At 45.3% G+C, this 12,924-nt stretch overlaps 1 protein-coding gene across 1 annotated transcript; it reads left to right on the plus strand.

Annotated features, from left to right (window-relative positions):
* Positions 1-2,560: 2,560 nt before the first annotated feature.
* On the plus strand, positions 2,561-11,841 carry UCP1 (uncoupling protein 1). The gene is given in 6 exon segments (NM_001171077.1): positions 2,561-2,808; positions 3,468-3,666; positions 7,168-7,365; positions 7,466-7,567; positions 8,688-8,868; positions 11,277-11,841. Coding segments are annotated over 6 exon segments (921 nt in total). The 5' UTR covers positions 2,561-2,682; the 3' UTR covers positions 11,392-11,841.
* Positions 11,842-12,924: the final 1,083 nt, after the last annotated feature.

The following is a 12,924-nucleotide window of genomic DNA, read 5'->3' on the forward strand; positions in this document are numbered from 1 at the left end:
CAGATTAAATGGACAGGTGTGTGAGAGCACCTTACAATCTGTAAGCTTGACACAGGCACGAGGGGCTGAGTCCATACTAAGAATGGAGTTTCAGGGCTTGCTCCTCTTTCGGCTGCTACAGCCTCATCTCTGCCCAGCTTCGGGGCCTGTCGCTCTCTGTCTTCCCCCTCACTCAATTTCCCAGCAGGTCAGGCGGATGGATGCATCCACACGTGCCCCCTGCTTTCCCCAATATCTGTGCCTTCATGCATGCCACTTCCTGGCCTCAGCTGCTCTTCACGTCAACATGTGTTTGCAGAGGTGAAACCCCTGTGTGTGTGTCCCCCTTCTCCTCTGTTTATGCAGAGCCCAGCTTGCGCAGCTGTGTCTTCCTGGGGCAAGCCTCACAGGCCTGCCTTCCTGTGGATGCTCCTTGGACTAATCATCTGGCACAAGACACACCACCTTTATCTCACTGGCGATTTGGAAATCGTTCTCCGGGCGTCTGGTGTCTTCTGTCCCCTGCTTCCAGAGACGACCCTGGCTGCCACTGACACTCGGGCTTAGCTCCTGCAGCGTGCAGTGCCAGCAGGTCTTGGGTGGTTGACCACAGTCTCTGGTGGCATCCAGAGGATCTTTGGCTTATTGGACATACCCTGGAAGCTAAGGCCCAATCTTTATTCTTCTTCTCTCCTGTTTGCTATGATTTCATACTACATTTTTTTAAAAAGATATTTTTTAAAAGTTTTTAAACAATGAAATAAACCCAGAAGTCCATCAACTGAAGACTGGATAAAGAAATCATGGTCTACATACACTATGGAATACTACTCAGCAGTGAAAAAAAAGAAATCCCGTTGTTTGCAACAAAATGGATGCACCTGTAAACCATTATATTTAGTGAAGTTGATCAGTCCCCAAGACATATATAGGGTTTTCCCTGATCTGGGGTAACTAACAGAGTATCTAAAATGTAATGTATAGGAGTGAAATTGACATTTTGAGATTTGATTATTGTTTACAGCTTTTGTCTCAACTGTTGAGGAACAGTGATTTTTTTATACTCTTTCTTGAACTCTTTACTTAGTGTAGGGTTAATTTTATGAGTATAAAGTTAACTGAAAATAGATTTTTTTTTTTTTGGTCAGGCAGAGTGGACAGTGAGAGGGAGACAGAGAGAAAGGTCTTCCTTTTCCGATGGTTCACCCCCCAATGGCTGCTGCGGCCAGCGTGCTGCGGCTGGCGCACTGCGCTGATCTAAAGCCAGAAGCAAGTGCTTCTCCTGGTCTCCCATGCGAGTGCAGGGCCCAAAGACTTGGGCCATCCTCCACTGCACTCCCGGGCCACAGCAGAGAGCTGGCCTGGAAGAGGGGCAACCGGGACAGAATCTGGCGCCCCGACCGGGACTAGAACCCAGGGTGCCAGCGCCACAGGCAGAGGATTAGCCTGTTGAACCACGGTGCCGGCTGAAAATAGATCTTTGTAAAAAATAAGAATGGGAATAGAAAAGGGAGGAGAAAGAAGAGTGGGAGGGTGGGTAGGAGGGAGGGGAGGGTGGGAAGAATCACTGTGCTCCTAAATTTGTATGAAATGCATAAAGTTTGTATACCTTAAATAAAAATTTTTTAAAAAAATGAAATAAATATTTGCACAAAGATAGAATTAGGAAAACGTCTTCCTCCCACAGAAAAAACACATTACAATGTTTAATTTATCTCTAACAGGTAGCAGGATTATAGCAACCTGGGATAGTTTGAAAACCGTATTTCACTCAGTCGGAAACAAAATTTGGGAGAGGACCTTCTAAGGGGTGGAATGCTGGTGAGCAGCAGAGCTGTGCTCTTTTCTTTCCACTGTATCCGCAAAAATGCAGTTCAAAGGACTGAGTGATACTTCTTTCTGTACAGTGTTTTAGCCGGTTACTATTGCTTTCCAATATGACCATTCTCTCATTTGATATCTTCCTATGAGAAGTGACCAAACAGAAACTATTTCTATTAAAAGTTCTAAACGTGGTTTAGGTTGCAATCGCAGTCTGAATTTTGGTGGTTGGAAAGGAATAAATAAGGAGGCAGGGAGGGTGAGACGCTGAAAGGAGAGGAAAGGGGAGCAGAGAGGGCTCCAGGGGCCTGCAAGGAGCCTGGGGTGGCAGAGGGACAGCAGCAGCGCCCTACTCCTGCCTCCTTTGGAAGCGCTCTGGCTAGATCTCTGAGATCCTGCTTGTTTGGGGAGCCGCCGCTTGTTTCCTCGCTTCAGTTTCGGAACACAGTGGAGAGAACACAGCAGGTGCAGCGCACCGGATGCGGACAGCGGGATGCGGAGCTAGGGCCTCAGGGAGTGAACGCGCCCCACCCACCCCCAGGCGCCGAGCACCGAGCCAGAGGGCACGCCCCCTCTAGTTCCCACGCGCGTGCGAGTCTTCTAAGCCCTGGCGGCGGCTCGGCCCTCGAGCGGCCGGGCTATAAAAGTCACCGGGGAAGGCCAGGGCACAGCTGTACTGCCGGCCTGGGCGCAGCAGGTGTTCCCAGCGCGAGGGTGGAGAGGCGGACAGGCGGCCGGCCGCGACCCCTCCACTGCTGCCCCGGGGTGGGAGGGCGGTTCCCGAGGTCAGAGAGAGCCCAGTGACCAGGCAGGAAAGGGAACTTACATCTTCGGAGATTGCAGCCCTTATCCTCTTGCACCTGCCTCTTGCTCAGAGTGAAGATGGTGGGCACCACGACCACGGACGTGCCCCCAACCATGGGGGTCAAGATCTTCTCAGCTGGAGTGGCAGCCTGCCTGGCGGACGTGATCACCTTTCCGCTGGACACCGCCAAAGTCCGGCAACAGGTAGAGGCAGACGGGGACCACGAGGCGTCCCAGGGCAGACGCGGTGTACCTGTTGTGTGCGTCCCTTCGGTAGCCTACTTTGGTGTAGCCACCCGTCCTCAGGTAGGGCAGGTGTGGCCTCGTCCCAGGGCTGGATGCTCTAGGGCGGGACGCTGGAACTTCTCTAGTAAGTGAAGAATCCCAAGAGCCTGGGATGTCGGGTTGCCGGTGATTATTGCCAGGCTCTTGCAAAGCCACTGCATGCTGGGAGTTGTAGGAGCTAGGGATGTCCTTCTCTGCGCAGTTTTGCGACCCGGGGGCTTTTCCTTTTTTTGATTCTGCGAGGATACCACCCATCCTACTGCCTTAGGGGATGCCCGGGGCCTGGGGACAGATGCTCAACTCGTGCATTGTAGCCCATGTTTCTCTCTGTATTCTCTCCCCGCCCCTCACTCCCTCCCTTTCCTCCTCCTTCTCCCTTTCATTCTTTTCTTTCCCTTTTTCCTCCTGAAAATGCACACACACACACACATACACAAATTGCTGAGAAGGGAAATTGAAACCCATGTCCAAAGCCTGGGCTTGAAGTTTTGCACAGAGGACAGCCCCATGCCGGTCTTGTCTTCCCACCAACTAGGAGCCTTGCGCTGTTTTCCCCCCTGCACCTTTCTCATTTCCAGATCCAAGGCGAGTTCCCGATCACCAGCGGCATCAGGTACAAAGGTGTCCTGGGGACAATCACCACCCTGGCAAAAACGGAAGGGCCCCTGAAACTCTACAGCGGGTTGCCCGCCGGCCTCCAGAGACAAATCAGCTTCGCCTCGCTCAGGATCGGCCTCTACGACACGGTGCAGGAGTTCTTCACCTCGGGGGAAGAAAGTAAGCCACGGGCGCTCCCGGGAGGCTGGCTGTGTTCAAACACACAAGGTCACAGTCTCTGTAACCAGCAGGCAAAAAAACCTCAGTGTGTGAACTCTCTCCCTCTCATATTAGCTCCCTGCATAGAAAGAAAAGTGTATGTGCAAATTGGCTATTTTTCTTCAGATGCACACTTACATAAATCACCCAGTTTGTTGTGAAGGTCTCTACCTAATTTGGACCTCCACATGAATGGCTAAAAAATACATTTAAGTCAAAATTCCCCCACACAGCAAAGTATATCAGAATACCTAAGGAGCTTGATGAATACCTGCAGGGGTACTGCCGGAGTCCTCAGTACTTGGGGACTGAGGCACTTGTGTTTTCTTTCATAAGCTACCCCGGTTATTTATGATGGTGCCCAACAAAGTTTGAAAAGCTTTGGTTTGAAGAACAGAAGTTAGACTTTGTAAGGAGACTTGAGAGAACAAGAAGATTTCCTTTTGAGAGATTTCTCATAAGGTCGCGAACATTAAAGATCAGGGAGGGAAAAGTGGATGTATGCTGAAGTGGGTTCACTTATGGGAAGAAGGAGAGGAAGTGAATGCCTCCGGGGTGCCAGTGCAGGTACCCCCAAAGTCCCCGTCAGCTTGGCTCGCATTTATATATGTCAGTCACGGTTCAAAGTGTGTCAGATATGTCACAAGTGGAAAGGCACTGGTGTTAGCATCCTTTGGCAAAGAGGGAAGCTGAGCTCCAAGCTGTTTTGTGACTTGCTGGAGTTCTCACAGCTGGAAAGGGCCCGCACCAGAGTTCAAACCCAAGCTCTCCCGCTGCACTTCCCTGCCCCCTGCACTTTGCATGTGAGTGTGCATCACTAGTTCTATGCAACTGTGCTAGGACTGGAAAGCATTATCTGAGTACCACTGAAGCTAAGGGACAAGTGCAGAATCACATCAGAGGCGCTCCCATGTGGACCAGACCAGGGAGGGAGATGTGCTGGTGGCGAAGGGAATGTGCTGTGTTAGTAACTCCCTTGGTAGATTCCTTCGTTTCTACTCGGAGTAACCCTGGAATACTAGGACCTTGTGGGATAATTTGTAAATATCGTTTACACAAATACATAAGTTAAACTTATCCTCCCAAATACGTTCTGAGTGATGATAAAGTCTGGATGATTCTAGATCAATACTGCACTGTCCTATTTACAGACGTAGCAAAAGACACAATGATATGAAGCTGCCCATTAAGGTGTTTTTTTTTTTTTCATACATTGATTATTTTAGCCAGTTGTTAGGTACTTTATACCCCAAATTAATCAGACGTGTTTGGGCAGTACACTGTTATGCTAATTCCACTCCCTCAATAAGCTTCACCAAACAGGAGCTTACAGCTCAGAGTAAGTGGCTGAGAGGAGAAGAATTAAGAGAAAGGTAGGAATATAAGATGCCTCCCAAGTGTTCCACTAAAGATATCATTTGCTGAGGGAGGAAATACGGAGGTTGTCTTAAGGAAAAATATAAATTCAGTTGAGAACATGTCAACATGTGATATCCAGTAGGCACATGAGCTTGGGAGAGCGATCTGGACTAGACTGCAGGAAGTCACAGAAGGCACTGTTGATGCAGCAAACGAGGCAGAGAGCGCTGTGTGGACAGGGCCGACACATGATGGCTGTACCTAACAAACCTAAGCTCACTGGTTGCCTGGCACGAACATCTTCAGCAGAGTGGTGGGGTGCAAGCCAGGTGGTGGAGCACTAAGAAGCAAATGGGCCATGAGAAGTGATAACAGAGGATATAGCTCCCCGGGAGCTTGACGGGGAGATGAAGTGGGGATGAGAGAGCTGGAGACCAAAGAGTAGAGTGAGTGCATCAAACTAAAATTATAAATGTGGGCCCCAAGTGAAGGCAACCATAGTTACACAACATTGCCAAGTAAAAGCTACTATAGGTTCAGCTCATGATCAGACATGAGGGAGTACAATCATAATAATAATGAAACAACTGCTGCCAGTTTTGTGGGTTTCCTATGTGCTGGGCAATGTATTAAATACTTTATCGATACTATTTTAATTAGCCCAAGAAGACATCACTATCCCTAGTTTACAGGTTGGGAAACAGAATTAGAATGAGATAGTCTTTGATGAGTACGTGTTATTGAGTCATAATTCTATATTTCATTATTGGATGAATATTGGGCTTCAAAACAATGTGTAACTTTAGTAAATGACGTCTGTCTTAAGTAATAGGCTAAGTTCTCAAAATTTCAAAAGAAAAATCTTTTTAAAGTTGCCTTTGTTTTAACTTTATATATTGTAACTTTCCTACGTTTTAACCAAACACTACTTGATGTCTCATATTGGGGCAATTCGCCCACTGGGCTTTTCCTACAATCAAGGAGTCTGATAATTAACATTATCACTGGAAATTAACATTATCATTGGAAATATTGAAAAAGAGAGCTATACATGGGAAAGAATGAAGCTAAATAAAGGAAGAACTAAGCCACTTTTTAAAAAAGATTTCTTTCATTACTTATTTATTTGAAAAGTAGAGCAAAAGAGAGGACAGGAGTGGGGAGATGGAGGGGGAAGGAGAGAGAGGGAGGGAGAGGGAGGGAGAGAGAGAGGGAGAGAGAGAGGGGGAGAGAGAGGGAGAGAGAGAGGGAGAGAGAGGGGGAGGGAGGGGGAGGGAGAGAGAGAAAAGGTCTACTGTCCACAGGTTCACTCCTCAAATGCCTGCAACAGCCAGTCTGGGCCAGGCCAAACCCAGGAGCTAGGACCTCCATCTGGGTGTCCCACATGTGTTTCAGGGACCCAAGTACTTGGGCCATTATCTGCTGCCTTCCCAGATGCCTTAGCAGAAAGCTGGATTGCAAGCAAGCAGCCAGGACTTGAAATAGCACTTGGATATGGGAAGACAGTATTGCAAGTGGTGTCTTAACTCACTGTGCCACAACACCAGTCTCATAAGCTACTGTTTAATTGGAATTGTTTTGTTTTTCCTTGAAAGTCTTCATTAAAAAAATGAACAACAAACTTAGACAAGTTTTCTGGTCCTGCTATGATCAATATATGGACCAGATCTAGGACCAAATGGGGCCGGCGCCATGGCTCACTAGGTTAATCCTCCACCTGTGGCGCTGGCATCCCATATGGGCACCGGTTCTGGTCCTGGCTGCTCCTCTTCCAATCCAGCTCTCTGATTCGGCCTGGGAAGGCAGTAGAAGATGGCCCAAGTCCTTGGGCCCCTGCACCCATGTGGGAGACCAGGAAGAAGAAACCTGGCTCCTGGCTTTGGATCAGTGCAGTTCCGGCTGTTGCGGCCATTTGGGGAGTGAACCAACGCAAGGAAGACCTTTCTCTCTCTCACTGTCTGTAACTCTACCTCTCAAATAAATAAATCTTAAAAAAAAAAAATTGAATACCAAGACACTGACTACTAAAAATTACAGATGGATGGATGTATTCTGGATCTTGATTTTCTTTTCTGAATCAGTGTTTCTCTTTCTGCAAAGCAGCACCGAGTTTAGGAAGCAAGATCTCGGCCGGCCTAACAACTGGAGGCGTGGCGGTGTTCATCGGGCAGCCCACAGAGGTCGTGAAAGTCAGGCTGCAAGCGCAGAGCCACCTGCACGGTCTCAAGCCTCGCTACACGGGGACGTACAATGCCTACAGGATTATAGCTACAACTGAGAGCTTGACCAGTCTGTGGAAAGGTAACTAACTTCTCGGGCATTTCATAATCACGAAAACACATTTCTTCAGTTGGCACCTTTCATAAACAGAGTTATCAAACAATTTCTTCTTTACCCCCAGGGACAACTCCTAATCTGTTAAGGAATGTCATTATTAACTGTACAGAGCTCGTAACCTACGACCTAATGAAGGGGGCCCTTGTGAGAAACGAAATACTAGCAGGTAACTTTCTGTGTTATATTAAAACAATTGGTCTCTTTATAATTTCATCTGAGAGCTTCTACATTCACATTACTTTGAATACGCCCTTAATTTTTATTTTTATGGTTTTTTTAAAAAGATTTATTTATTTATTTGAAAGTCAGAGTTACACAGAGAAGGAAAGACAGAGAGAGAGAGAGGTCTTCCATCTGCTGGTTCACTCCCAAAATGGCCACAATGGCCGGAGCTGTGCTGATCCGAAGCCAGGAGTCAGGAGCTTCCTCTGGGTCTCTCTCGCGGGTACAGGGGCCCAAGCACTTGAGCCATCTTCTACTGCTTTCCCAGGCCATAGCAGAGAGCTGGATCAGAAGTGGAGCAGTCAGGACTCTAACCGGCATCCACATGGGATGCCAGCACTGCGGGCAGCGGCTTCACCTGCTATGCCACAGCACTAGCCCTAACCCCTTAATTCTAATAGTCTTCTCTTGGAAAAAATTAAGCAATTTTGAGCGTGAGACATACATAACTTTGAGGAAAAGAAAATTATCAAAACCTTAAGTTGAAGAAGTATTGCTGCAAAAAACCTTTCGCAATATTTCTGTGGCAATTTTATTGTCACAAAAATATAATGCAGCTGTATTATGTGAGTGTTAGTCTCATCTAATACTAACATAAGGGACTGCTGTTAGGCTCTCGATATAGCAGAATTCACGAGGTAAGTCCATCCCCACGCCAATTCCAAAAGAGCTAGTTTTATAAACTGCTTTTCAGTGGTTTCATCCAAAAAGCAGGCCCATAGGATAGGGCCTTCAAATAATACTCTAACAATTTTCAGAGACACTGGAATTCTCCTTGAACAAGCCTTCAATTCTTTCAGAGAGTAGTAGACGCCTGTAATCGGGCATTATGCCAGGCCCCGGCAGCACAGAGAAAGCTGAGGTTGTTTTCCTACAGTGTTTACAATCCACTGTGCTGTACTATTTACCATCTTTGTCCAGTACAGTTTTTCCTGCTGTATTTGGTTATAAGACATCCACACTGAACTCCTGCTATCAGCAGGTTCACAAAGATCTGACAGATAACTAAAAAGTGCAAGCTCCCCCAAAGTCTGCTGTTGACCTGTTTCATGGATCCTTTTTAGATGATGTTCCCTGCCACTTACTGTCAGCTCTTATCGCTGGATTTTGCACAACGCTTCTGTCCTCTCCAGTGGATGTGGTGAAAACCAGATTTATTAACTCTCCACCGGGACAATATGCGAGTGTGCCCAACTGTGCAATGACAATGTTCACTAAGGAAGGACCAACGGCTTTTTTCAAAGGGTAAGATATGATCTCAATCTGTCAATCTGGGTTCAGGCTGTCTGTCTGTTCTGGGACACTGTCTCATCTAAATAAGAGACATTTAGATTCTCAGCCTTCATATGCAGTATGCTTATTATTGACTTTTCCTCACCATAAATTAAATCTATTAACTCCACTGTGCCAGAAAATAAACAGCTGTGATGTAGCAATCTTCTCAGCCTTGATCCGAGGCTCATCTGAAGTCAGTGCCCCAGTCTCTTGAAAATGTAGACAATATTTTGCCTTCTCTGGGCAGGAGAACTACAAAGTAGAGGGAAAGTGTAATAAAGGGCTACAAGAAAATAAGACTTGATTGTCATTGTTATAATTTGATAAGATCAATTTTTAAAAACATGCTAAAGCTAGAAAAAATCACTGCCACTCATCTAGAAAAATAACCAAAAATTATGTGGTTTGAGTCATTATCATACTCAGCTAGAAACTAGTATTGTGTAATAGACGACATTTTCTCATATGTAATGTGTATTACATCAGAGACTACTTTGAACAATAGCTTTAATTCAATTAGAATTAAAGAAAACATAGTATCAACCAATTTATGTACATATTCAGCAAGGATTATACTAGTGCTAACCTAATAAATGCCTCAGCCTTTTAAAACCTTACGGCACAAATGCTCCATACACATTATATAAAATATATTAATACAAATGAAATGCAAAATTAACTTTTGATGTGTCAGTTATAAACCATAACCACTTAACAGTAACTTTTTTAGAAGATACATACTATAGCATGGATGAACCTTGAAAATGTTACACTAAGCAAAATAAGTCATGTACAAAAGAACAAATGCCATATGATTCCACCTAAATGAGGTACCTTGAGTAGTCCAATTCATGGAGACAGAGAGTAGAGTAGAAATTATCAGGAGCCAGTGATAGAAGAAATGTGGAGAGATTGTTTAATAGGTGTGAAGTTTTGGTTTGGATTGACACAAAGGTTCTAGAGATGGATGGTTGTGATAGTTGCACACAATCTGAATAAACTGAATGCTACTGAAGTGCACACTTAAAAACAGTTAAAATGGTACATTGCATGTTATTTACATTATAGTGAAAAGAAAAACCTTCATGCATCTAGCAGTCAAGAGAAATATACGATACCCAAAGAAAAAAGCCTACCCTTTATGGAATGTTACTTATAGACTGGGCTTCTTTTAAAAATCTGTCCAAGGAAGATTTAACTGATAAATTTTTTCTCCTGGAATTTCATTGCTGCAAACACTTAAAATTAATGGTTAGGTCTGTACAGTTTGGCAAAAAAATCATCCCCTCAGAGTAAACCAGAACTAGGACCATTTAAACCCTTAGTGGTCTAGGGTAAGAGCTGCCAAAAAGGAGACAGCACTGATTTTTTATGTTTATTTTTCAACTACTTGAAAGGCAGAGCAAGAGCAAAAGTGAAAGAGATCCTCCATCCACTGGTTCACTTCCCAGATGCCTACACAGCCAGGGCTGGGCCATGCCAATGCCAGGATCCAGGAACTTTATCCCAGTGTCCCACGTGAATCCTGACTCCCAGGATGCATTAGTAGGAAGCCGGACTGGAAGTAGAAGAGCAGGGACTCAATCTGGCCATCCCATATGATACAAAGTTCCCAAGTAGCAACCTGACCCACTGTGCCATTGTGCCGACCCCAGCACTGACTTCCTGACTCTGGAATATGGCCCACTGCGCTCAACACTTCTTGTTTTCTCCTCTTAGGTCTTTGAATAGTTTCCTACTTCTCATTCACGAAGCAAAGTAAAACAAAACAAAACAAAACAAAAATTTCCTCTGCCCTCAAAAAGGGGAGGGGCTGGCTTTGTGGCTCAGCAGGTTAAGCCACTGCTTAGGCCAACCACGCCCAGTATCAGAGTGCTGGTTCAAGTCCTGGCTACACCATTTCCAATCCAACATTCTGCTAATTTGAATCCTGGGAAGCAGCAAGTGATGGGGCAAGTACTTGGGTCCCTGACACCCACACGGGAGACTCAGATGAGTTTTGGGTTCCTGATGTTGGCCTGGCTCAGCCCTAGCTATTTAGGCATTTGGGAAGTGAACCAGTGGATGGAAGATCTCTCTGCTTTTCAAATAAATAAATAAATGTTGAGAAAAAGGCTTTAAAAACAAAGAGGAAAGGAGATGTGCTTTGGTTTGGGGGGAGTGAGGAATGCTGATGGACTTGTGTAGATGGGATCATCAGGGTGCTGTTTCGAAGCTGTATTTTCCTGGAGGAAACAGTTTCTGGCAGTGGAGAGAAAGAGGAGGACTAGGCACCTTTCAGCATCTTAACTGAGAAGAGGGTAGTGTGCTAAGTATAAGCTGCCTGTGCCAGTGTTCAGAATTTCAAACTAATAGGATGGTGACATGCACCCTTCTAGATTTGTACCTTCCTTCCTGCGACTCGGATCATGGAACGTCATCATGTTCGTGTGCTTTGAAAAGCTGAAAGGAGAACTCATGAGGTCAAGGCAGACTGTGGACTGTGCCACATAATCAGCTTCAAGAAAAGGACACCACATCCCAGTGGGAACCCCTGCACCCGGGTCATCAAGAAATAAAACCTTGTTCACTTTATTTTACCCTAAAAACTAAAGAAATCCCAGTAGGGAGTTTTGGACTTTTTTTTTCAAAGGCAAATGAAGACCTATTTTGTTTAAGTTTTATCCTCAGTGCCTTAGGAGGAGAAAGCCAAACATACATCTGGCAAATGTAACGCCCAAATAAGGAACAGCACTTGGTTGACCATTTTGGAGGTGCAATGGTATAATTGAATATGAAGAACCTTTATATATTTTAATATTTGAAACTGATGGTAGAGGAAAACTGAGTGAAATGCATTTTATGAATACTTTAAAATGAAGTTGTCAAAGAAAATATTAGTTTCTTTTTATTTATTAACCACACTGCCAGCTAATATATTCAATAAAGTATTCTAATACCTTTCCAAATTTGTCTTTTGGAATCTATATCTATATGAAAGTGGGAGTTCACCGAGCATACAAAATTCTCCAGTGTGAGTAGAGTCCTGTAGAATCATAGGCAAAATTACTCTGTGAATACAGATTTTGCGAGTCCACATTGTATAGCATCAGTAACAACTTCTAATCTAAGGCACTGTATTCATTTGGACATTATTATTATTAGAGTCCTGGTTTCCATCGTAGAATCACAGCATTTTACAGCTGAAAGGTCATGTTGGGGAAAACAGAGAAACAGTCTGAGGTAACCTGTCTTGTGCTTACACACTGAGTGCAGACGAGATAGGAAAAGAGGTCACCAGGGACTAAAATGTACAGAAGACACGGCCCAGCCTTTATTGAAGCCAAAATCAGGGGCTAGCTGCACAGCCAGGCTACAGGCTCCCAGGTTCGAGTCAGCTCCACACTGCATTGATTACTGTGGGTTGTCCCCTGACCTCATGCTTCCTTATCTGTCATGGGCAAAAGTGTCTTTGAACAGATGCCCTCAGGCTCCTGTACTCACCACTTCCGTGCTAGCTGGCCTGACCTCCTGTTGACATGCCTCTGGCCATCAGAGACAGCGCAGTCTACCTGTCCATGGGCATACTGGATCTGGGAAAATGGACACTCGGGGGACGTGGCTCAGTTCCAACAACTGACAGGTGAAGTATCACTGAGGGGGTCAAACTCCAGTTACACACAGTGGTGTAATGCTTCACATGAAAACGTAATGTGCTGACTTCAACTCCATCTCCTGGTTCCCCACCCCCTTACCAGTGATTCCTGGGATCACCTCCCAAATGAACTGCAAATTCTTTCTCCAGATCTGATCTCAAGGGAATGAAAATGAAAATAAAGTACAACCTTAGAGTAGCATATTTTTTTCTTTTTAAAAAGATTTATTTATTTGAAAGTCAGATTTACAGAGAGAGGGGAGGGGGGGGAAGGGGGGAGGGGGGAGAGAGAGAGAGATAGAGAGAGAGATAGAGAGAGGGAGGTATCTTCCATCCAGAGGTTCACTCAAGTGGCTGCAACAGCCAGGACAGAGCCAGGTCAAAACTAGGAG

This window comes from Oryctolagus cuniculus, chromosome 8 (genome assembly GCF_051225735.1).
Source record: "Oryctolagus cuniculus isolate XC-2025 breed Fujian yellow rabbit chromosome 8, ASM5122573v1, whole genome shotgun sequence".
Classification (NCBI taxonomy): Eukaryota; Metazoa; Chordata; class Mammalia; order Lagomorpha; family Leporidae; genus Oryctolagus; species Oryctolagus cuniculus.